The 20,871-nt window shown below is 37.3% G+C and overlaps 1 protein-coding gene across 8 annotated transcripts in view; it reads right to left on the bottom strand.

The window, feature by feature from the left end:
• TASOR (transcription activation suppressor) overlaps positions 1-20,871 on the bottom strand; it is a 64,477-nt gene that overhangs the window by 36,022 nt on the left and 7,584 nt on the right. For all 8 annotated transcript variants that reach the window (XM_035273889.3, XM_035273883.3, XM_035273891.3 and 5 more), the window contains exons 2-11: positions 18,533-18,678; positions 16,410-16,502; positions 14,649-14,721; positions 14,234-14,325; positions 13,284-13,445; positions 10,882-11,006; positions 8,793-8,824; positions 7,633-7,738; positions 5,631-5,734; positions 5,445-5,548 (exon numbers count right to left, since the gene is read on the bottom strand). In XM_035273889.3, the coding sequence (XP_035129780.1) occupies positions 5,445-5,548; positions 5,631-5,734; positions 7,633-7,738; positions 8,793-8,824; positions 10,882-11,006; positions 13,284-13,445; positions 14,234-14,325; positions 14,649-14,721; positions 16,410-16,502; positions 18,533-18,678 (1,037 nt within the window). The remainder of the gene's footprint in view (positions 1-5,444; positions 5,549-5,630; positions 5,735-7,632; positions 7,739-8,792; positions 8,825-10,881; positions 11,007-13,283; positions 13,446-14,233; positions 14,326-14,648; positions 14,722-16,409; positions 16,503-18,532; positions 18,679-20,871) is intronic.

Genomic DNA, 20,871 nt, shown 5'->3' with positions numbered 1-20,871 from the left:
GGACCTGATAAGCTGATTTAACATTTTTTGAAAAAGTGATTCTTTTGAAAAAAAAAAAAAAGCTAAATCTCAAAGAGCAAAACATTCCTGTAGTTCCTCACTTAACATCATCAATAGGTTCTTTGAAACTGCAACTTTAAGCAGAACAACACATAATGATACCAGTTTTACCATACACGGGAGAATATGCAAATTCCACACAAACAGTGGTCCTAGTTGAGAACTGATTTGTTTTCTTATCAATGTTAAAATGACGTAAAACAAAATAATGTTATTCAAGGAACTGCTGCATATAAAAAATACTTAAGTCTTAAAGGCAAAATTGTAAAGAGCTCAAAAGAAAATACAGGCCAGTATCTACGTGACCTAAACACAAACAGTGCTTGCCATTCAACTGCATTAAAATTTAAAAATACCTGTTCTTCAAGAAACACAATGAATGAAGAAAAAGGTAAGCTGCAAATTATGGGGAAAAAAATTTGTTCATGCATAACTATTAATATCCAGAATACAGATAAAACTCCTCAAATTAGTAAGAAAACACAAGGTATTCAAAGGAAAAACAGGCAAAAGACATGAACAGGCACTGAACATCACAAGAGACAAATTTATTTTAAATTTGTATCTTAGGAAAATATAAGCTAAAATCACAATACTATTTACACCTTCTAGACTGGCAAATTTTTGTCTAAGTCTGACTATACAAACTCAAGTACTTGTGAGGACACAAATCAATGGCAACTCACTGCTCCTGGGGGTTATAAATTGGTACAACCACTTAAAACAATACATTACCCTATAAAAATCATTCATGTGCATATATTATGATTCAGTAATTCTACTTCTAGAATACCTTAGAGAAAATCTTGTACGTGTACAATACGACATATGTAGAAGGTTCAAAGCATAGACAATATTCAAATTTAGGGGATATCTCTTTTTGGTTTTTCTTTGTTGTTTTTTGAGATGGAATCTTGCTCTGTTGCCCAGGCTTGAGTGCAGAGGCGCAATCTCCACTCAGTGCAACCTCTGCCTCCCAGGTACAAGGGATTCTCCTGCCTCAGCCTCCCAAGTAGCTGAGATTACAGGCATGTGCCACCACATCTGGGTAATTTTCTGTATTTTTAGTAGAGACAGGATTTTCACCATGTTATCCAGGATCTTCTGACCTTGTGATCTGCCTGCCTCAGCCTCCCAAAGTGCTGGGATTACAGGCATGAGTCACTGCACCCAGTCAAATTTAGAGATATACCTTTTTTAATATATATATTAAGCTTACTACCAACTATTAATAAAATATTGGCCTGTAATCCCAGCACTTTGGGAGGACAAGGCTGTGGATAATGAGGTCAGCAGATAGAAAACATCCTGTCCAACAGAGTGAAACTCCATCTCTACTAAAACACAAAAAATTGGCCAGGAGTGGCAAGTGCATGCCTGTAATCCCAGCTTCTCGGAAGGCTGAGGCAGGGGAATCGCTTGAATGAGGAAGCGGAGACTGTAGTGAGCCAAGATTACCCCACTGTACTCCAGCCTGGCAATAGAGCAAGACTCCGTTTCAAGGAAAAAAAAAAAAATCAATATATCTCACTTAGTTTATAATCTTCCTGGGTGAAAAGAACACCTCCTTGGATTTCTAAGTACTATTACAAAAAGTCCCAGCCTAATATAGAAAAATGTATCCCAGCCTGGCCAACGTGATGAAACCCCGTCTCTATTAAAAACACAAAAATTGGCTGGGCATGGTGGCTAACGCCTGTAATCCAAGCACTTTGGAGGCCAAGGCGGGCGGATCACCTGAGGTCCGGAGTTCAAGACCAGCCTGACCAACATGGTGAAACCCCGTCTCAATAAAAAAAAATAAATAATAACAATACAAAAATTAGCCAGGCATGGTGGCAGGCACCTGTAATCCTAGCTACTCAGAAGGCTGAGGCAGAGAATTGCTTGAACCTGGGAGGCCGGGGTTACAGTGAGCTGAGATCACACCACTGCACTCTAGCCTGGGTGACAGAGCAAGACTCCATCACAAAAAAAAAAAAAAGTATATGATATAAAGATAAGGGAATGTTTGTTTGCTTTCATACGCCCCACAAATATTTTACTCTTCGCATACCTTAAGATTTAGATCTGTAGCCATTTATCTAGTTAATTGCTCTGCTCCACAATAATAAAACTTATTTTATCTCCCTGAGAGCATCAGGTGGGGTAGAACTAAGAGATTACAGTACGGGACAGGCGTGGTGACTCAAGCCTGTAATCCTAGCACTTTGGGAGGTCAAGGCAGGCAGATCACAAGGTCAGGAGTTCAAGACCAGACTGGCCAACATGGTGAAACCCCGTCTCTACTAAAAAATACAAAAATTAGCTGAGCATGATGGGTCGTGCCTGTAATCCGAGCTACTTGGGAGGCTGAGGTAGAAGAACTGCTTGAACCGGGTCTCGGGAGGTGGAGGCTGCAGTGAGTTGAAATCATACCACTGCACTCCAGCCTAAGCGAAAGAGCGAGACTCCATCTCAAAAAAAAAAAAAAAAAAAAAAAAAAAGAGAGAAAGATTACAGTACAGACAGGTTCTTAGGTTAAGTCTTGAGGTGCCAAGAAGACTGTGGAGGTCTCCGTAGGTATCTACATTTCAGTGAGGAATGAGTTCCCAGGATTTTGGAAATGTCTCTTGTTCCAAGAGAACTAAATGGCTCCTGGAGAGATGTTACTTATATACCCAAGAGTTGGAGTTAATATTTATAACATTTCAAAGAGACACATTCAGGATATGTGGGAATAGCTGCCTCTTCCCCTATATAAGCAAAGAGAAATTATTTGTCCCCATCTCTTACCTACATAGCATGCAGCTACTCAGGACAAGTGGCCTAGGCCTGCATGCCATAGGGAGTAAGGACTAGGGCAAAGGAGGGCCAATATATTTTTACTTACTGTGAGGTATTCACAAAATCTGTCTCTGATTCAGAATACCTTCTGTGCATATCCTGGACAAAAGTAAAAACTCAGTATTCCTCAATGCACCGCTCATTATCAAGAGAACTATGAAGAAAGTAGCTATAGTTAGAATAATCCCCAGTGAGGCCTGCAGGAAAAGGAATAGCTACACAAAATTCCTAGGTACATTAGATTCTCGAAGTATATCCTTATGGAATCCTAGTGCCCTTCAAGATTTAGGATTTTACTTTACTACTTGATTCTGGAAAGACCCAGTCCTCCATGAACATAATATAACACTTGGTCAGGTAAGGAACGAAATGCCACCATGTTTCCTATCCTGATCCTCACTATCATAACTGAAAAGATACTGTAATTTTCTGATAAACCCCTCATTGTCTAAATCCTCAATACTCACTCTCTGAAACACAAAGAGATTTGAGTAACTCAGTATCCAAACCTACCATCTCAACTTTCACTTTCTGAACTTGGGAACTAAACAGATTTGATCATGAAGAATACTTGCATTGTAGTCAGGCTTTCAGAGGAAAACAAGCACTGTAATACAAACATAAAATTATATTCATATGCAGTGAGAAAGAAAAAAAGAAAGGTCAGGCGCAGTGACTCACGCCTATAATTCCAACACTTTGAAAGGCCAAGGCAGGTAGATCACTTGAGGTCAGGAGTTCGAGACCGGCCTAGGCAACATCATAAAACCCCATCTCTACTAAAAATACAAAAATTAACTGGGCATCATAGCATGTGCCTGTAATCCCAGCTACTCAGAAGGTTGAGGCATAAGAATCGCTTGAACCTGGGAGGTGGAGGTTGTGGTGAGCAGAGATTGTGTCACCGCACTCCAGACTGGGCGACAGAAGGAGACAAGAAAGATGAAAGGCAAAAAGGAAGCCAGAAAGGAAGGCAGGCAAAGAAAAGAGAGAAAGTGTGTGTTTGTGTGTGTTTTCAAGTCAAAGACTCGTAAGGGTTTTATAACTCTGCCTATAGGTTTTATGTGCAATCTGACTATCCCATCTATAAACAAGAGACTGATTAAGCACATATATATGAAAATAATTAAAATTCTATTTAGCCACTAAACATGAAGTTGCAGGTTCTGAAACTCAAAGCTATTTCTGCCATTTGACTACCTGGAAACTGAGACCCAACAAAGTGAGAAATAAAAAGTCAACTGTTGAAAAACTTGTATTAAATAGCACATCTGTGCAAAAAAGTTATATCCCTCTTTTCTGGAACTTCTGACCAACACTTAACAAGACAAAAAGAAGCCTTGGAATAGCCACTTCCCTTCTCTACAACCATCTCCTTGCCTTTAGCTAAAGCACACATACTGGCATTACATTCATTTTCCATTCACTTCTCTACCCATCATAATCTGATGTCCGATCCAATCCCTCTACCCAAACTACATACACTTCAGTATCTATTAAATTGGATACCTCAAAAATATACCATAGATCAGTCTCTTCTTATAACATTATTACCTTTCTCATCCAACCCACCATCACCCTCTAATGTAATAGTTTCTACCTCATCTCCCCTCTTCAATTTATTCTCTACGGAACAACGTAATTTTCAACAAGATCTTACCTTGCATACACTTTCAAAGTTTCAACGCACCCCCTTGAAAACACTTCAAAATCTGCTGCTGTTAGGATCAAGTCCAAAGTTCCAAACATTTGAACACTGTCTGAATGACACTGTATGACACAGATCCCTACTACTATCCCCACGACTCTAGTGTTATCTCTTCAACCTCACCAAGTTTATTTTTCTTTTTGGATTTTCAAATATGCCACTGTACTGGAACAAACCACATCTATGTGAATAACTCTATCACTCCGTAATACTGGATAACAGAGACTCTCTTTGTTTACCGAACTGTATTATATATCCTGTGTAAGAAGACAATACTCAAAAAATATATGGTGATGACCACATTCTTAATCACAAAGTATAATAAAGATATTTCATGAGGGTCGGGCACAGTGGGTGGCTCATGCCTGGAATCCCAGCACTTTGGGAGGCCGAGGTGGGCAGATAACAAGGTTAATGGATTGAGACCATCCTGGCCAACACAGTGAAACCCTGTCTCTACTAAAAATACAAAAATTAGCTGGGTATGGTGGCACACACCTGTAATCCCAGCTATTTGGGAGGCTGAGGCAGGAGAATCACTTAAACCCAGGAGGCAGAGATTGCAGTGAGCCAAAATTACACCACTGCACTTCATCCTAGTGACAGTACAAGACTCCATCTCAAAAAAAGAAAGATATTCCATGAGAAAGACTCGTGTGCAGAAGCTATGGTACCTTGGGCCAAAGAAAAAATGCCATAAGCCACAGTAAAACACTGTTAACTAAACAGTAGCAACAGACATCTCGTGGTACTTTCAGAGGCAAAAATAAACTGAAACACTAATATAATCACACATTAATATGCATGTTTATAAGAAAGAATGAGAAACATCAAAAAATCTTTCACTCACAAGTTTTTCTCTCTCTAGTTTTTGCAGTAAACTCTCCATGTTACTTCCAATTCTTGTCTTTTCTACAACTTCATAAAGGCTGCAATACATTCCATTCTTCAAAACTGACATAAGAAAAAAAATACATAGTAAACATCCAAATCAAGTCCACTTCTAATGTGTTTTAATAAAATTAAATTACCTTACCTTCATTTGGACCTAAGTAGGTTTCCCTATAAAACAGTGCTGGAGGGATTTTCTGTTTCAGATGATCAATACTCATAACTGATTCAACATCTAACTTCTCAGGTCTGAAAGAAAATTTAAAAAGCATGGTTGCCTTACCTGTATTTTTAACTGTACGATTTTAATCGTAACACATACACAAAAAAGTATACTTGATGGAAAATAGAAGAGCCTGTCTACTGATATCTCACTTATTCTAAAGATTTTTTTGTTTTGCTTGTGACAGTGTCTCACTCTGTTACCCAGGCTGGAGTATTTTTAAAGATAAAAAATCTTTAATCTCACCTTAAAAGATTTTGTTTTGTTTTGTTTGCAACAAGCGTCTCATTCTGTCACCCAGGCTGGAATGCAGTGGTGCAATCAGAGTTCACTGCAGCTTCAACCTCCGAGGATCAAGTGATCCTCTCACTACAACATCCCAAGTAGCTGGGACTATAGGCATGTGCCACCATGCAAGGGAATTTTTTTTTTTTGAGACAGGGTTTCACCAAGTTGGTCAGACTGGTCTCGAACTCCTGACCTCAGGTAACCCACTCGCCTAGGCCTCACAAAGTGCTGGGATTACAGGCGTAAGCCACCATGCCTGGCCACAAGTATAACTTTGGTTTTGTTTTGGTTTTTTGGAGACAAGGTCTCTTTATTTTGCTCCAGCTAGTCTCAAATTCCTGCTCTCAACTGATCCTCCCACCTCAGCCTCCCAAAATGTTGAGATTACACGAATGAGCCACTATGCCCAGCAGTAAAGGGGATTTGATACTGGAAGTCCAGATATATACATAGTTAGATAGCTGGCAAGGTAGTATTTCCAACCTTCCATCCTTAAGCCAGAAACTAAAAAACTGTCATTTTATTAAGGACAATTGAAGTATAAACTGTTAATCTTCACACATTTATGAAGGCCCACAATGACAGAAGCAAAAGATTTTACACCTGGCTGGGCACGGTGACTCAAGCCTGTAATCCCAGCACTTTGGGAGGCAGAGACAGGCGGATCATGAGGTCAAGAGATGAAGACCATCCTGGCCAACATGGTGAAACCCTGTCTCTACTAAAAACACAAAAATTAACTGGGCATGGTGGCGTGCGCCTGTAGTCCCAGCTACTCAGGAGGCTGAGGTTACAGTGAGCTGAGACTGTGCCACTGCACTCCAACCTGGCACCTGGTGACAGAGTGAGACTCTGACTCAAAAAAAAAAAAAAAAAAGATTTTATACCTTTCTATGCCAACACATGCTGCATAGAACTGAAAACAGCCTGTATATTTTAACTACCCAATTAAAGCTCTTCCCAAGAAAGAACTGGTAACTTTTACATCTTTACATCTATTATATTAAAAATGCTAAATTAAAAATATTTATCTACTTAGGATAAAACTGAAAAACTATGTCTCATATTTAAAATCACTGAGAAAAAGTTTTACGTCAGGCATGGAGGCTCACACCTATAATCCCAGCACTTTGGGAAGCCGATGCAGGAGGATCACCTGAGATCAGGAGTTCAATACCACCCTGGGTAACATGGCAAAACCCTGTCTCTACTAAAAGTATGAAAAAAATTAGCTGGGCATGGTGGTGGGTGCCTGGAATCCCAGCTACTCGGGAGGCTGAGGCAGGAGAATCACTTAAACCCAGGAGGCGAAGGTTGTAGTGAGCCAAGATTGCGCCATTGCAGTGAGCCAAGATTGCGCCATTGCACTCCAGACTGGGTGACAAGAGCAAAACTAAGACTCAAAAAAAAAAAGAAAAAGTTTTATACTGTAAATGTATTGACTCAAATCAGGACAGAGAGGTAGAGGACTCATATTGTCAGATTACCTAATTTCAAATCAACCTTTTAAAAAACAAACCAACATTTATATTTAAGTTCTTATAAACCAAAATAAAATTTAAATATGAAAAATAAGAAAAAGGCTCAAGAAACTGGTAAAATTAGCAAGCACAAACTGCTCTATTCTTATACTTACAGTTTGATAGGCAAAAAAGCACGAGTGGCTGACCTCAGAGAAATATAACACAAAAGTTTTCCTTTATTTAAAAGCTGTCCTTTCCACAAGGTATAGTTATATTTATCTAAATAAAAAGAATAATGACACAGCTTAGTCATTTGGCAGCCCAGAGAAGTGAGAGCACATTTATTAGAAATGAGAGGGAAAATATCTTGAAACAAGGTTTAAGTAGAAAAAAAAATTAAAAAAAGAGTGACACTTCTACACTGCTATTTACTGAAGAGTTCAAATATTAGGTTTTCCATTTCAGATATTTTTCCCCCTATAAAATCATTGCGGGTGCAAACAATAATAAATTTATCTGCCTAAATGTCATTATCAGAAAGTTGTGGAACAAAGACAAGGTAATTATTCATCACTTATTTCCCCCAAAGGACACTGTATTAGATTTGGTTGATTATATGAATGCCCACAATGTCTTGTATCTTTTACTCAGTATCTTTTCATTATAAAGAAACTTTAAAATAGGCTGGTTGCAGTAGCTCACACCTGTAACCCAGGAGGCTGAGGCCAGTTGATCACCTGAGGTCAGGAGTTCAAGACCAGCCTGGCCAACATGGTGAAACCCCATCTCTACTAAAAATACAAAAAATTAGCCATTGTGGTGGCGGGTGCCTGTAATCCTAGCTACTCAGGAGGCTGAGGCTGGAGAATCGCTTGAACCCAGGAGGCAGAGTTTGCAGTGAGCCAAGATAATGCCACCAAACTCCAGCCTAGGCAACAGAGTAAGATTCCATCTCAAAAAAAAAAAAAAAGAAAAGAAAAGAAAAAAACTTTTAAAATAGTTTAACGTCAATGCTACTTTCAATCTTCTCTAATTCTCTCCTAAATCCTATACCTCTGGTGAATTTAATACTTTAAAAAGGCTAAGTTATAAAACCTTTTTTATTTTTTACCTTTTTCAATTAAGTGCTAAAAACCTTTTTATCTATTCACAATAGATTTTCAAAGGAGATCTTACGCTTACACAACCAAATGCTGATGCTACATTATAATATATAACTTTTTTCATACTCTGCAGATTTTCATTATAAAAATAATACAGTGCACTTATTAATCTTTTGCTATATGTACTTATTCTTTACATTTATAAAACTAAAGAAACATAAATCTCTTACCTATGTTTCTATCTGCATTAAAGCTGTTAGATCTACAAATTTTTTAAAAGAAAAGAAAATATTACACATTGGTAACACAAAAATTAACATGTAAGACTTTTATATAAGTGCAATTATTAATGGCATACTACACTTAGGTTCTTTCCACCAGGTAGGAAAAACACAGAAGTTACTCATTCAAAATCTAATAAATCCAAGTCTTCTACTTAGAGAAAACAGAAGTACTTACTTTGCTCAGATTACCACATTTTCCCAAATTTAAGGGAGCTGTTTTTTCAAAAAATATTAATCAAGAGAAATAGTGTCCACCAAAGTCTCTTGTCAATATTTTGGTGACAACAGTAGAAGACACAACCTCAATATATATTTATATATTAATTCATCATAAAGTAAGTATCCTATTATTTACCAGGTGCAATTCTAGATAATAGGATTATAGAGATAAATAGAACAAAGTTCCAACCTTTATAAATCTAATAAGGAAGACCAAAAATGATAAACAACAGATCATGATGATTTTAAGTGCTATAAAAAGAGACATAAGGGTATAGAGATTTTAAAAAAAAAAAAAAAAGAAAGAAAGAAAGGAAAAAAAAAAGAAACCTCAATGATCAGGAGATACCTGAAGAACTGTAGAATGAATTATGTAACTTATTGGGGAAAGAGAGAGAACAGCAAATGCAGAGGCCCTGAAGCAGGAGCATGCATGGAGTATTCAAGGTACAAGGACGGATGTTTAATCAATGTGCTCCTTTGAAATGATATGGAGGTCAAGAGATGAAATCAAAGAGAAGGCCAAGAAATTAACAGTCATTATTCCTGGGGGTATGACCTCATAATTATAAAGTGCTAGATGTCTTTAAAGACCACTTACGAAAAACAGTAACAGTGAATGTATATATGTCATGGGGATCATAAATTTAAAGCCGCAACTGTTTTGACACTATGTCAACTGGTACCTGTGGCTATGAGGGTTTCCAAGGATTATTCACCTACATGAAAAAAGGACCGTATCTCCAACAACTTAAACAGAAGAGAAGATAGTTTGATCTGGAAAACTGACAAAGAGGTCAACCTCAAAAATATACATGTTTTATGATGTATGGTTTTAAAACACCAGTATTTCTAAATTAACAGATACCATATATGACTTCAAATATGTATAGATACCCAAAGTAAAAATGAGCAGACATATGACCATCTCACCTACATCCCTATAAATTTACTTATTCCATTTGGCTAAAATATTTTTAGAATCACCACATGGGGAAAAAATGGTAACTGCTTTCTATTTGGTCACCTTATACTAGAGCTTATAAGAAATATTCAGTAACACAGGAACAGAAAACAAAACAAAACAAAAAAATCATCAGTCCAGGTATGACAGCTCATGCCTATAATCCTAGTGCTTTGGGATGCCAAGGCAGGAAAATTGCTTGAGGCCAGGAGTTTGAGACCAGCCTGGGCAACATAGCAAGACCCATTTCCACAAATAATAAAAATAAACCAGACATGATGGTGAATGCCTATAGTTCCAGCTACTTGGGAGGATCACTTACGCCCAGGAATTCGAGGTTGCAGTAAGCTATGATCGCACCACTTTACTCACTCCAGCCTGGGCAACAGAGCAAGACCTTGTCTCTAAAGAAAAAAAAAAATCAATGGTCCTCAACACTGGCTGAAAATCAGAATCACCTGGAAGCTTTTAAAAACTACCAATGCCTTGACTACCCACTAAATATCTGGTTTGTGGTGAGGCATGAGCATCCTTTGCAGAAGCTCCCCATTTCCAAGAATGCTAATACACAAAATCTCACTTTTAAAAACTGCCACTTAACTACACAAACCTTCATTTCTAAGGAAGAGATTAACCAAATGAGATAAATTTTGGCTTGTATTTCCACATGGTAAACTGTTCTTCGAACTGACCATTTAAAAGTCATCATAAACACAACAGATTTCTAACTAACTTGAAGGGAAATTTAAAAAAAGAAAATGGGAAGGAAACAAAGTGGTCCTCCTAACTCAGTAGTGCAGGATCTGTAGAAGAATATCACTGTGGATGATGTCTAAAACTCCTAAGTCTTACCTTGATGAAGGTACAAACTTCGGAGTTTGTATATCATCTTTGTAAGTAAAAGACACAACTGCATATGGACAAACGTGTCTTGGTCTTCGCCTTAGCTCATCAAAGCCATACTCATAAAAATAATACTAAAAATAAGAAAATGCAAAATTAACTTCAAGAAGGCAAGGTGAAACCTTATATTTATATGCCTGATTTCTGAGAAATAGAAACCATATATGCACCTCTGACAAAAAAAATTTCTTTAAGCTCTACTTGCCAATTTAACTAAAATAATTTGTACTTTGTATTCATTTTGTGATATAAATTATTATCCATCTAAGTGCATCAGATCCCAGGGTATTACTAAGTATTCCAAAAGTTTACTTCTGAAGAGCTGAACACTGGGAACACAGAACAAACTTCCCAATAAAAATATTATAAACAGAGCCTAAGCTCCCAGGTCAGCTCAGAATAGCCAATCTAATACAAAAAGCAAAATACCAAGGACACAATCTCAACTAAACCAAACTACGGTTTTGCTATTTCAAAAGAAAAACACATCTGGGCTCCAACTGCAAAGTAGCAAAGGAGATATCGAAAAGAATACCAACCATAGGTGAACTAAGGTAGCTGACCCTCTTCCCATTATCCATTAGCCTTTCCCCTTCACCCCTTTACCACATTCAGTATACTAGTTTTATAACTTGCAGGCTAGTAATTTTCACTTTAAGAGTGCGTGAGTTTATGAACACAGCAGTATTGTCCTTCAGAGTTCATTCCCCTGGGAAAATATTTATTTCAATGATGTTGTTATTGCTCTAAAAATGCCTGGAGATTGTTTTGAAACCTAAGGCCAGTTTGCAAGTCCTTCTAGAAAGGTAACTATCTTACATGTATATTCCACATCCACCAATATTGCTATTGTCCAGAGGGTAATCAAATAAGTCAGTTCCAAATGACTCTGGTGAATATAATTTTTGCTAAAAGCCCACAACAATAGGTCTTAAAATTTCATTTTACATAAATGAAGCAAAAACTAAAGAATGAATGTTTCTAGGGAAGTTAACATTACTACTTTGCACAAACAGTCCCTTTGGCTATAGACATTTTTTAAATGTTAAAAAGAACGGGTGCCAGGCGCAGTGGTTCATGCCTGTAATCCCAGGACTTTGGAAGGCTGAGGCAGGTGGATCACCTGAGGTCAGGAGTTCAAGACCAACCTGGCCAACATGGTGAAACCCCGTTTCTACTAAAAAAAAATACAAAAAAAATGGCCAGGTGCAGTGGCTCAAGCCTATAATCCCAGCACTTTGGGAGGCTGAGGCAGGTGGATCACAAAGTCAAGAGATCAAGATCATCCTGGTCAACATGGTGAAACTCTGTCTCTACTAAAAATACAAAAATTAGCTGGACATGGTGGCACGCGCCTGTAGTCCCAGCTAATCAGGAGGCTGAGGCAGGAGAACTGCTTGAACCCAGGAGGTGGAGGTTGCGGGAGATCGCGCCATTGCACTCCAGCCTGGGTAACAAGAGGGAAACTCCGTCTCAAAAAAAAAAAAAAAATTAGCCAATTAATACAGGCGACTGTAATCCCAACTATGCTGGAGGCTGAGGCAGGAGGATCGCTTCAACCAGGGGGCGGAGGTTGCAGTGAACCAAGATCACACTGCCGCACTCCAGCCTGAGAAACAGAGGGAGACTCCATCTCAAAATAAAATAGCAAAATACTAATAATAAAAATAAAGAATAGAGAGGCCAAAAGAGGATGATCACTTCAGCTCAGGAGTTCTAGACCAGCCTAGGCAAAATAGTGAGATCCCTATCTCTATTTAAAAAAAAACAAAAACAAAAAGCCATTGCTTTATAGTCAAACTTCATATAAAAATATAACACTAAAGTTCATTAAATGTTACTTTTATATATGCGTAGTTTAAAATATGTCAGTAATACCTGAATAAGGCTTAAAAATTCTAGGTTTGCATCTTTAAAAATGTTAATAAAGATAAAAATATCTATCAAATTGACAGTACAAAATATTATGAATTAAGGTATTTCAAGAGGTTTCAACTTTACTTTGAAAGATGAGTAATATCTTATTAGTCCAGGAAACACCAAGGTTTCAAAATGAAATGAAGTGTGTTGAGGGCAATGATCATACAAAAACCAGGCCACAGTCTACTGGCAGAAAGAGCTAGACTAGGGAGTCTATAAATATTACCCTATAACTCTGAAGAGCCACTGTATGTTCCTGAGACATCTCAGAAAACACTGAATAAACAGCAGCTACAGACCCTGGAGTCTGAAAGTGATACACAGAAACCAGAGTCTAGTGGTGTGGAGACAGAACTGAAAGGACAACATTTTAAAGAATCTGATAACAAACAGATATGAGGTCCTAACATGACAACAGATCAGGCACCTACCTGAGTAAGCTCATAGGCTCTGTAAGCCAAAAGCGATGTAACTCGATTGGCATTCTTTGACACGTGACATTCATGCTTTGGTGTGGGATCCAAAGCACTTTTATTCAACATAGATTCCAAACTTTTTACACCCATGGGGTCATATATACTCTTTATTTTACCCTAAAATAGAGAAAACCTTTTAAGTGTGTACCTAAACCTAATTGTTGACTATACAACATTAATATTACAAAATATTTCTTTGAATATAATCAACCATACTAACCACTTTTTCCCTTTAATATCACAGAACGGAGGGGAGCAGTGGCTCACGCCTGTAATCCCAATACTTTGAGAGGCCAAGGCAGGCGGATCACCTGAGGTCACGAGTTCAAGACCAGCCTGGCCATGATGGCAAAATGCTATCTCTACTAAAAATACAAAAATTAGCCAGGCATCATGGCACATGCCTGTAATCCCAGCTACACAGGAGGCTGTGGCAGGGAGAACTGCTTGAACCAGGGAGGCAGACGTTGCAGTGAGCAGAGATCATGCCACTGCATTCCAGCCTGAGTGAGTGAGACTCCATCTCAAAAAAATAAATACCTCACAGAACACTTTCACTAAATTTGAAGCAGTAAGAAAAAGTTAATCACCAAAAAAAAACATCATTTGAACTTGTTTAATAACAAGTAAATAGAAACTCCATTCACAATACTCTTCACTAACATAAATTACATCACCAACATATTACTCTCTACATTCCTTTCTTTGGAAAGGAAAACAAACTCTAAACTACCGTTAGCTTAGATCAAAGATGGCAAATAAACCTTTCTCAAAAGTATCTTTACCTACTAAACACTAGCAAGCATCAACTTTTAATCAATCTCCTAAAGATTTAGCATCATCTAAAAATTAAAATCCAAATCAAATGTAGTTTTTAACATGTGAAATGTGTAAGTTTAAATTACCTTCATTATTTTAAAAATAACAACATCACCCGTTGTCCCAGTGTCCAAAGGATTTGCTTGTAATAAATCAGCATATCTAGAAAGATAGACACCTAGAAAAGAGGAAAGAATTTGAAAAACTGATTACATTTTTCAAAATCACTAGCACTAAAATGAGACATTTTTCAAAATCACTAGCACTAAAATGAGACATTTTTAAAAAGTTATCCTTGATCAATTTGAAGTACACAAAAATCAGAAACAAAAGATAAAACTGATTTTACATTTCGGAACCTATGACTAGTCTCTTTTTCTGGGAACATAATAAAGCATACGTTAATTTAATAAGAACTCCAGGGAAATTACATGAGATAATATATTTTTAGACAGCAACTTAATATTAGGTATTCATATTTAAAAAGAAAAAAAAAATTACCCATGGAAGGAATGCCAAGAATTGTTATTTTGGACTGACCCACATGTAATCCTTTTTCACATATGCTTTGAACCTAAGTTTAAATAAAAAAAAAAATCACTTCATATTGCAATCATAGTAACATTTAAAACATAAAAAGATAATTTTATAAACTTGTTTTAAATAAAACCAAAGCTTCTAAACTATATATAATTCTACATCATAAAAAATCTTATATATATGCTACTTTATATTAATGTGAAACTGACTGACACTTCTCAAAATAATCATGTCTAGAATCCATTTTTATTTAACTGTTTTAGAGACAGAGTCTACCTCTGCCTCCTAGGCTGGAGTGCAGTGGCATGACCTTGAATTCCTGGGCTCAAGTGATCCTCTCACCTCAGCCTACCAAGTAGCTAGGACTTCAAGTGCTCACCACCATGCCTGGCTACTTTTTTTTTTCTTTGAGGTGGAGTCTTGCTCTGTTGTCCAGGCTGGAGTACAGTGGCGTGATCTCGGCTCACTGCAACCTCTGCCTCCCGAGTTCAAGCAATTTTCCTGCCTCAGCCTCCCAATTAGTTGGAACTAAAGGCTCATGCCACCAACCTGGCTAATTTTTTTGTATTTTTAGTAAAGATGGGGTTTCACTGTGTTAGCCAGAATGGTCTTGGTCTCCTGACCTCGTGATCTGCCCACCTCATCGTCTCAAAGCACTGGGGCATTATAAGCATGAGCCACCCCACCTGGCCCCAGCTAGTTTTTAATCATTTTTCTTTATGCCAGGTGTGACAGATAAACTCTTAACTCCTGTCACTCAATATGTATAGCCATTACTTTTCGAAGAGATTTAGAACCAACAAAATGTTATTCCACCTAAATATCTTCAATTAAAAGGAGACAAAATAGGCCAGGCATGGTGGCTCATACCTGTAATACCAACACTTTGGGAGGCTAAGGTAGGCAGATTACTTGAGGTCAGGACTTCGAGACCAGCCTGGCCAACACAGCAAAAGCCCAACTCTACTAAAAATACAAAAAAAAATTAGCCGGGCACAGTGGCACATGCCCATAATCCCAGCTACTCAGGAGGCTGAGGCATGAGACTCACTTGTGCCCAGGAGGCGGAGGTTACAGTGAGCTGAGATCACACCATTTCACCCAGCCTGGGTGACAGAGTAAGACTCTGTCTCCCCTGCCAGCCAAAAAAAAAAAAAAGGAAAAATGGTTTCAGGCACAATAGAATCAACAATAGAGAAGAACAATATAAAAAAAAATCTTTCCAATAAAGAAAAATGGCCAGATGCAGTAGCTCACGCTTGTATTCCAGCACTTTTGGAGGCCGAGGTAAATGGATCACTTAAATACAAAAATTAGCCAGGCATGGTTGGCATGTGTCTGTAACCTCAGTTACTTTGGAGGATGAAGCAGGAGAATCACTTGAACCGGGGAGGTAGAGGCTGTAGTGAGCCGGTATCATGCCATTGCACTCCAGCCTGAGTGACAGGGCAAGATTCCATCTTGGAAAAAAAAAAATAAAGAGAAAAGTATTAGTTATCAAGCACATTCTAGGGGAAGAAAATAGGACTAGTCAGAGAAAGAAAACTGAGTACATTTGAAAAACAAATTACAAACAATAAAATTTTGCCCCATTAAATCATGTATTCTACTTACATATCAAAAAAGTCTATAAATGTCAAGTATTTTGTTGAATAATCACAAAATTAGTAACTTACAATGGAAATATCCTCAAATTGTTTTTTATAAAGTGCGTTAACTCACCTGGTAGCGATCAACCATCAGAAATGCATAGGATTCTGAAAGTTCCTTATCTAAACGACCATCAAACTTCAGTTCTCTTCGCTTTTCTGTAAACTAAATGAAATTAAATTTTTAACAACTCCTTAGCATGTGATTATGTTTTTCAAGCTACAAGTTTTAGATTTTTTTTTCCAAGAAATCGAAAACCTACCAAAATGGAAAAATAATCTCTCTATATATTGTCTGTCCTTCAGTTTTTCCCCTATTTTAGTTGGCTCTTCATGTACAATTTGGTCAAATAAACATCTACTGCTCATCAATCTTAACTAAATTTCTATTATAATTTTACCACATCACAACTCTTCCAAATTATAAATCCATGCTTGCTGCTGTATCTTCCATTCTACTTAACATAGTACACTGCATCCAATAGGTGGTTTAATAAATCTGCTGAATGACCAACTTCTAGACTATAAACTCAATTAGGACAAGAAAAATGTTTCTTTTCTCTGTAACTGTATTCTCAATGCCAAGCACATAAGATGTGCTCCATACATATTTATAGGACAGAAGAGTAACTTATCTTAGTAGTCGAAACTATAAGTTATCCTAAACTGCTTGCTTTCCTATCTATAAAATAGATATGCATTTAAAATATAAAATATCTGACATTTTATATTCAGGCTATTACTGTTCTTCAATAATATAACTTATGAATCTTCAGACTAAATTTTTGTATAAAATTAACAAATAATCTCTATATACCATAAAGCCACATCAAACTACTAAGATTTTAATTTTCTCTGGAATCCAGTAACATTAATACCCTTTAGGGAATCATTCAAAATTAAATCCTGGTCCCACCTGGTTAAACAAATGGTAAAAATAAAAAATTCATATTTCAGGTCCATTAGGAAAGCATTATACATCAAATATTTTGAAATATCTACACCTGCTGGCTTTTCCTAAATCCAAACTCAAATATTCCAATTTTTACACGAAACTCAGTTCACTGCCTAACATGCTCAACTGCTCCTCTGTTTGAACTTTTTCACTAAGAATATCCACTAATATTATCATAATATAGCCACCAGGCAATAACAGTGGAAAAAGTTAAGCATATCCTAAAAACACACACACACATATATTTGATTTCATTAATTACCTTCCAATTTAAGTATTTAATTAACATGTACTACCCTCAAAGAGCAAAAAGTCCTATAATTTACAATTTATTTATTTACTTATTTATTTGAGACACAGTCTTGTTCTATCACCCAGGCTGGAGTGCAGTGGCTCAATCCAAGCTCACTGCAACCTCTGCCTTTTGAGTTCAAGTAATTCTTATGCCTCAGCCTCCCAAGTAGCTGGGATTACAGGCATGTGCCCCATGCCTAGCCAGTTTTTGTATTTTTAGTAGAGACAAGTTTCACCACGTTGGCCAAACTGGGTCTCAAACTCCTGGCCTCCAGCAACCCACCCACCTTGGCCTCCCTAAGTGCTAGAGTTACCGGTGTGAGCCAACACGCCCAGCCAAATTTACAATTAAACCATTAAATAGTAAGCTATCCCTATACTTAAGATTTTTAGTAAAGAAGTTATTTTACATAATTACATATTAATAATTTAACACAGCAGATAAATGTAATGCTACAGCAACAATGTTTGGGGGAAAAAAGAGATGCCATTTAAAACTTGTTCTCCCAGCCAGGCGCAGTGGCTTACGCCTGCAATCCCAGCACTTTGGGAGGCCAAGGCGGGTGGATCACGAGGTCAAGAGATTAAGACCATACTGGCCAAAATGGTGAAACCCTATCTCTACTAAAAACACAAAAATTAACTGGGTGTGGTGGTGCTCTCCTACAATCCCAGCTACTCAGGAGGCTGAGGCAGAAGAATTGCTTGAACCCGGCAGGCAGAGTCTGCAGTGAGCCAAAGACTGTGCCACTGCGCTCCAGCCTGGATTCTGGTGACAAAGCGAGACTCTGTCTTAATTAAAATTAAAAAAAAAAAAAAAAAAAAAAAGCTTGTTTCCCTTTGTAATTTGGTTCTCCTAAAAATTTTAGTATTTCTGGAGAAAAATTTTTTCCCAGGCCGTTAACTGGTTCTGAAAACAATCTTACAATAAGTAGTTTAAAACATACCTCCTTTTCCAAAAGCTCATTGTGTATCAAACAAGCACGTTTGTAGTTAAAATTTGTTACTGAGGTTGGTTCAAGGTAAGATGAATGGAGAATATTTACAACATCTTCAAATTCTCGAGAGCCTGGAGTTAATGGCTGGAAAAGTGCTAAAAGAAAAAAACAAACATTTTAAATGTGTTAACATTACTCCATCTTAAATATAGCTTCTTATATTTTTGTGTTAATGTAACCTTAACATGAAAAAGGCATCAAGGCTATCTTACTTTGTAACACGCAAAACAGGTACTTATTAACTGAAAAAAAATTAAAACTAGTTAGCTATATTTACCAGGTTCCTTCAACAATGAGGATCTGGCATTACATACACAGACAAGGAGGTTGCAATTTTGCAAATCTTAAGACATGCTACATTAGGCAACCTAAATTGCTTAAAGACTCTTAAAAGAACCTGTGTTTATAGTCAACTTGTCTCAGCTCCTATTTTATGTTACACTAAAGATGTCTCAGACTGCATACTTCACCAAACTAAATATCTATACCATGTATGAGAGCATAAAAACATTTAAGACATTATTTGAAGTAACAAAATATTCTTGGTTACTGACACACTGGTCTTTAAGTTTAAAAAAAAGGCCAGGCGCGGTGGCTCACGCCTGTAATCCCAGCACTTTGGGAGACTGAGGCAGGCAGATCACAAGGTCAAGAGATCGAGACCATCCTGGTCAACATGGTGAAACCCTGTCTCTACTAAAAATACAAAAATTAGCTGGGCATGGTGGCGCGCACCTGTATTCCCAGCTACTCACGAGGCTGAGGCAGGAGAATTGCTTGAACCCAGGAGGGGGAGGTTGTGGTGAGCCGAGATTGCACCATTGCACTCCAGTCTCGGTAACAAGAGTGAAACTCCATCTCAAAAAAAAAGACAGTAAGTTTTTATTCGCCACATACCCAACCATTCTACATCCCTTTTTTTTTTTTTCCAGAGTGTCACTCGTGTTGCCCAGGTTGAGGCAATTATCCTGCCTCAGCCTCTCCAGTAGCTGGGCTTATAGGAGCCTGCCACCACATCCAGCTAATTTTTATATTTTTAGTAAATACAGAGTTTCACCATGTTGGCCAGGCTGGTCTCGAACTCCTGACCTCAGGTAATCCACCTGCCCTGGCCTCCCAAAGTGCTGGGATTACAGGCATGAGCCACTGCACCTAGCCCCTACTTAATTTTTAAAATATTTAAGTCAAATATCCAATTTGTTCTTTTGGATTACTGGTCTAGTAACCTCAAATTTCCATCTTATGTGCAAAATATTTTAATTTATTAATATGCCTTAAAGACTATACATATACATATTTCCCCAAATCAAAAAGGAACCACTTTTCATTGTAGAGAGAAGTACTTATAGAAACTATGTTATTCTCTATTACCTTAATTTCTTTCAAGACACTACTTAGTAGGGCTCAACAAATGTCAGTCAAAATAGCTCACTACTGCAAACATAATGTTCCACTTGTACATACTCCTAAAGGTAACAGATGCAGCCAACTTTTGTCTTTTCTATAAGATTATTAGACTTTAAAAAACTTGTCAAATGACAGACCCATTCATCCATTCATTTACCAAACCATGTATATATTACACAAGTATCTGTAAAAATGTAGTTTTCAATGGCACAGTGTGTACAAACAAATGGGTACCACTACTTTGGAACTGTACCCTAAAAAAATAGTCAACATACTCACAGTAATGCAATAAAAAAATAAACAGGAGTAACCTCAAACAATTACTCAAATAGAACAAGACTACTCAACACAAAGTGCCCTATAATCAAACTTGTAGCAGATGAATATAATTCAGTAACCTATCGATTATAAGCTCCGTAAGACAGAAACTGTATTTGTCTTGTTCATCACTCATCTTTCCCATACCTCAGTAGCTAGCCCTGTGAGTGCTGGCCCTAAAAATATCGAACAGTTAAGTGAAGAAAATGAGAAACTCTGTCAAGAGCTTTAAAAATAGTAACAAATATATTCTACTACTAAATAATTGCTATTTAAAATTAAGACTCATTCACAAATTCAACAATTCAGTAACATACAAAACACAAATGAAAGCTCAGAAAAGAGGGTAGGAGACATACATTGCCTTAATTCAAACCTGTGTTACAGAATGTAGGACAAAAACATCTTATCTTTATGATTGTCCCTGATTAAATTGTGAGGAATTTGGCAAAGCAAGCAGCATGTGGAGGTCTTTATAGTCTTTCACATTCAAAGTGGGCCAAGCATGATTTTAGAAGTAGGGTTTTACACACAATTTTGTTTCTAAACTAATAAAATGACTT

Source organism: Callithrix jacchus, chromosome 15 (genome assembly GCF_049354715.1).
Source record: "Callithrix jacchus isolate 240 chromosome 15, calJac240_pri, whole genome shotgun sequence".
Classification (NCBI taxonomy): domain Eukaryota; kingdom Metazoa; phylum Chordata; class Mammalia; order Primates; family Cebidae; genus Callithrix; species Callithrix jacchus.
The sequence above is the reverse complement of the archived record's forward strand: the minus strand, read 5'-3'. Positions and strand labels throughout refer to the sequence as shown.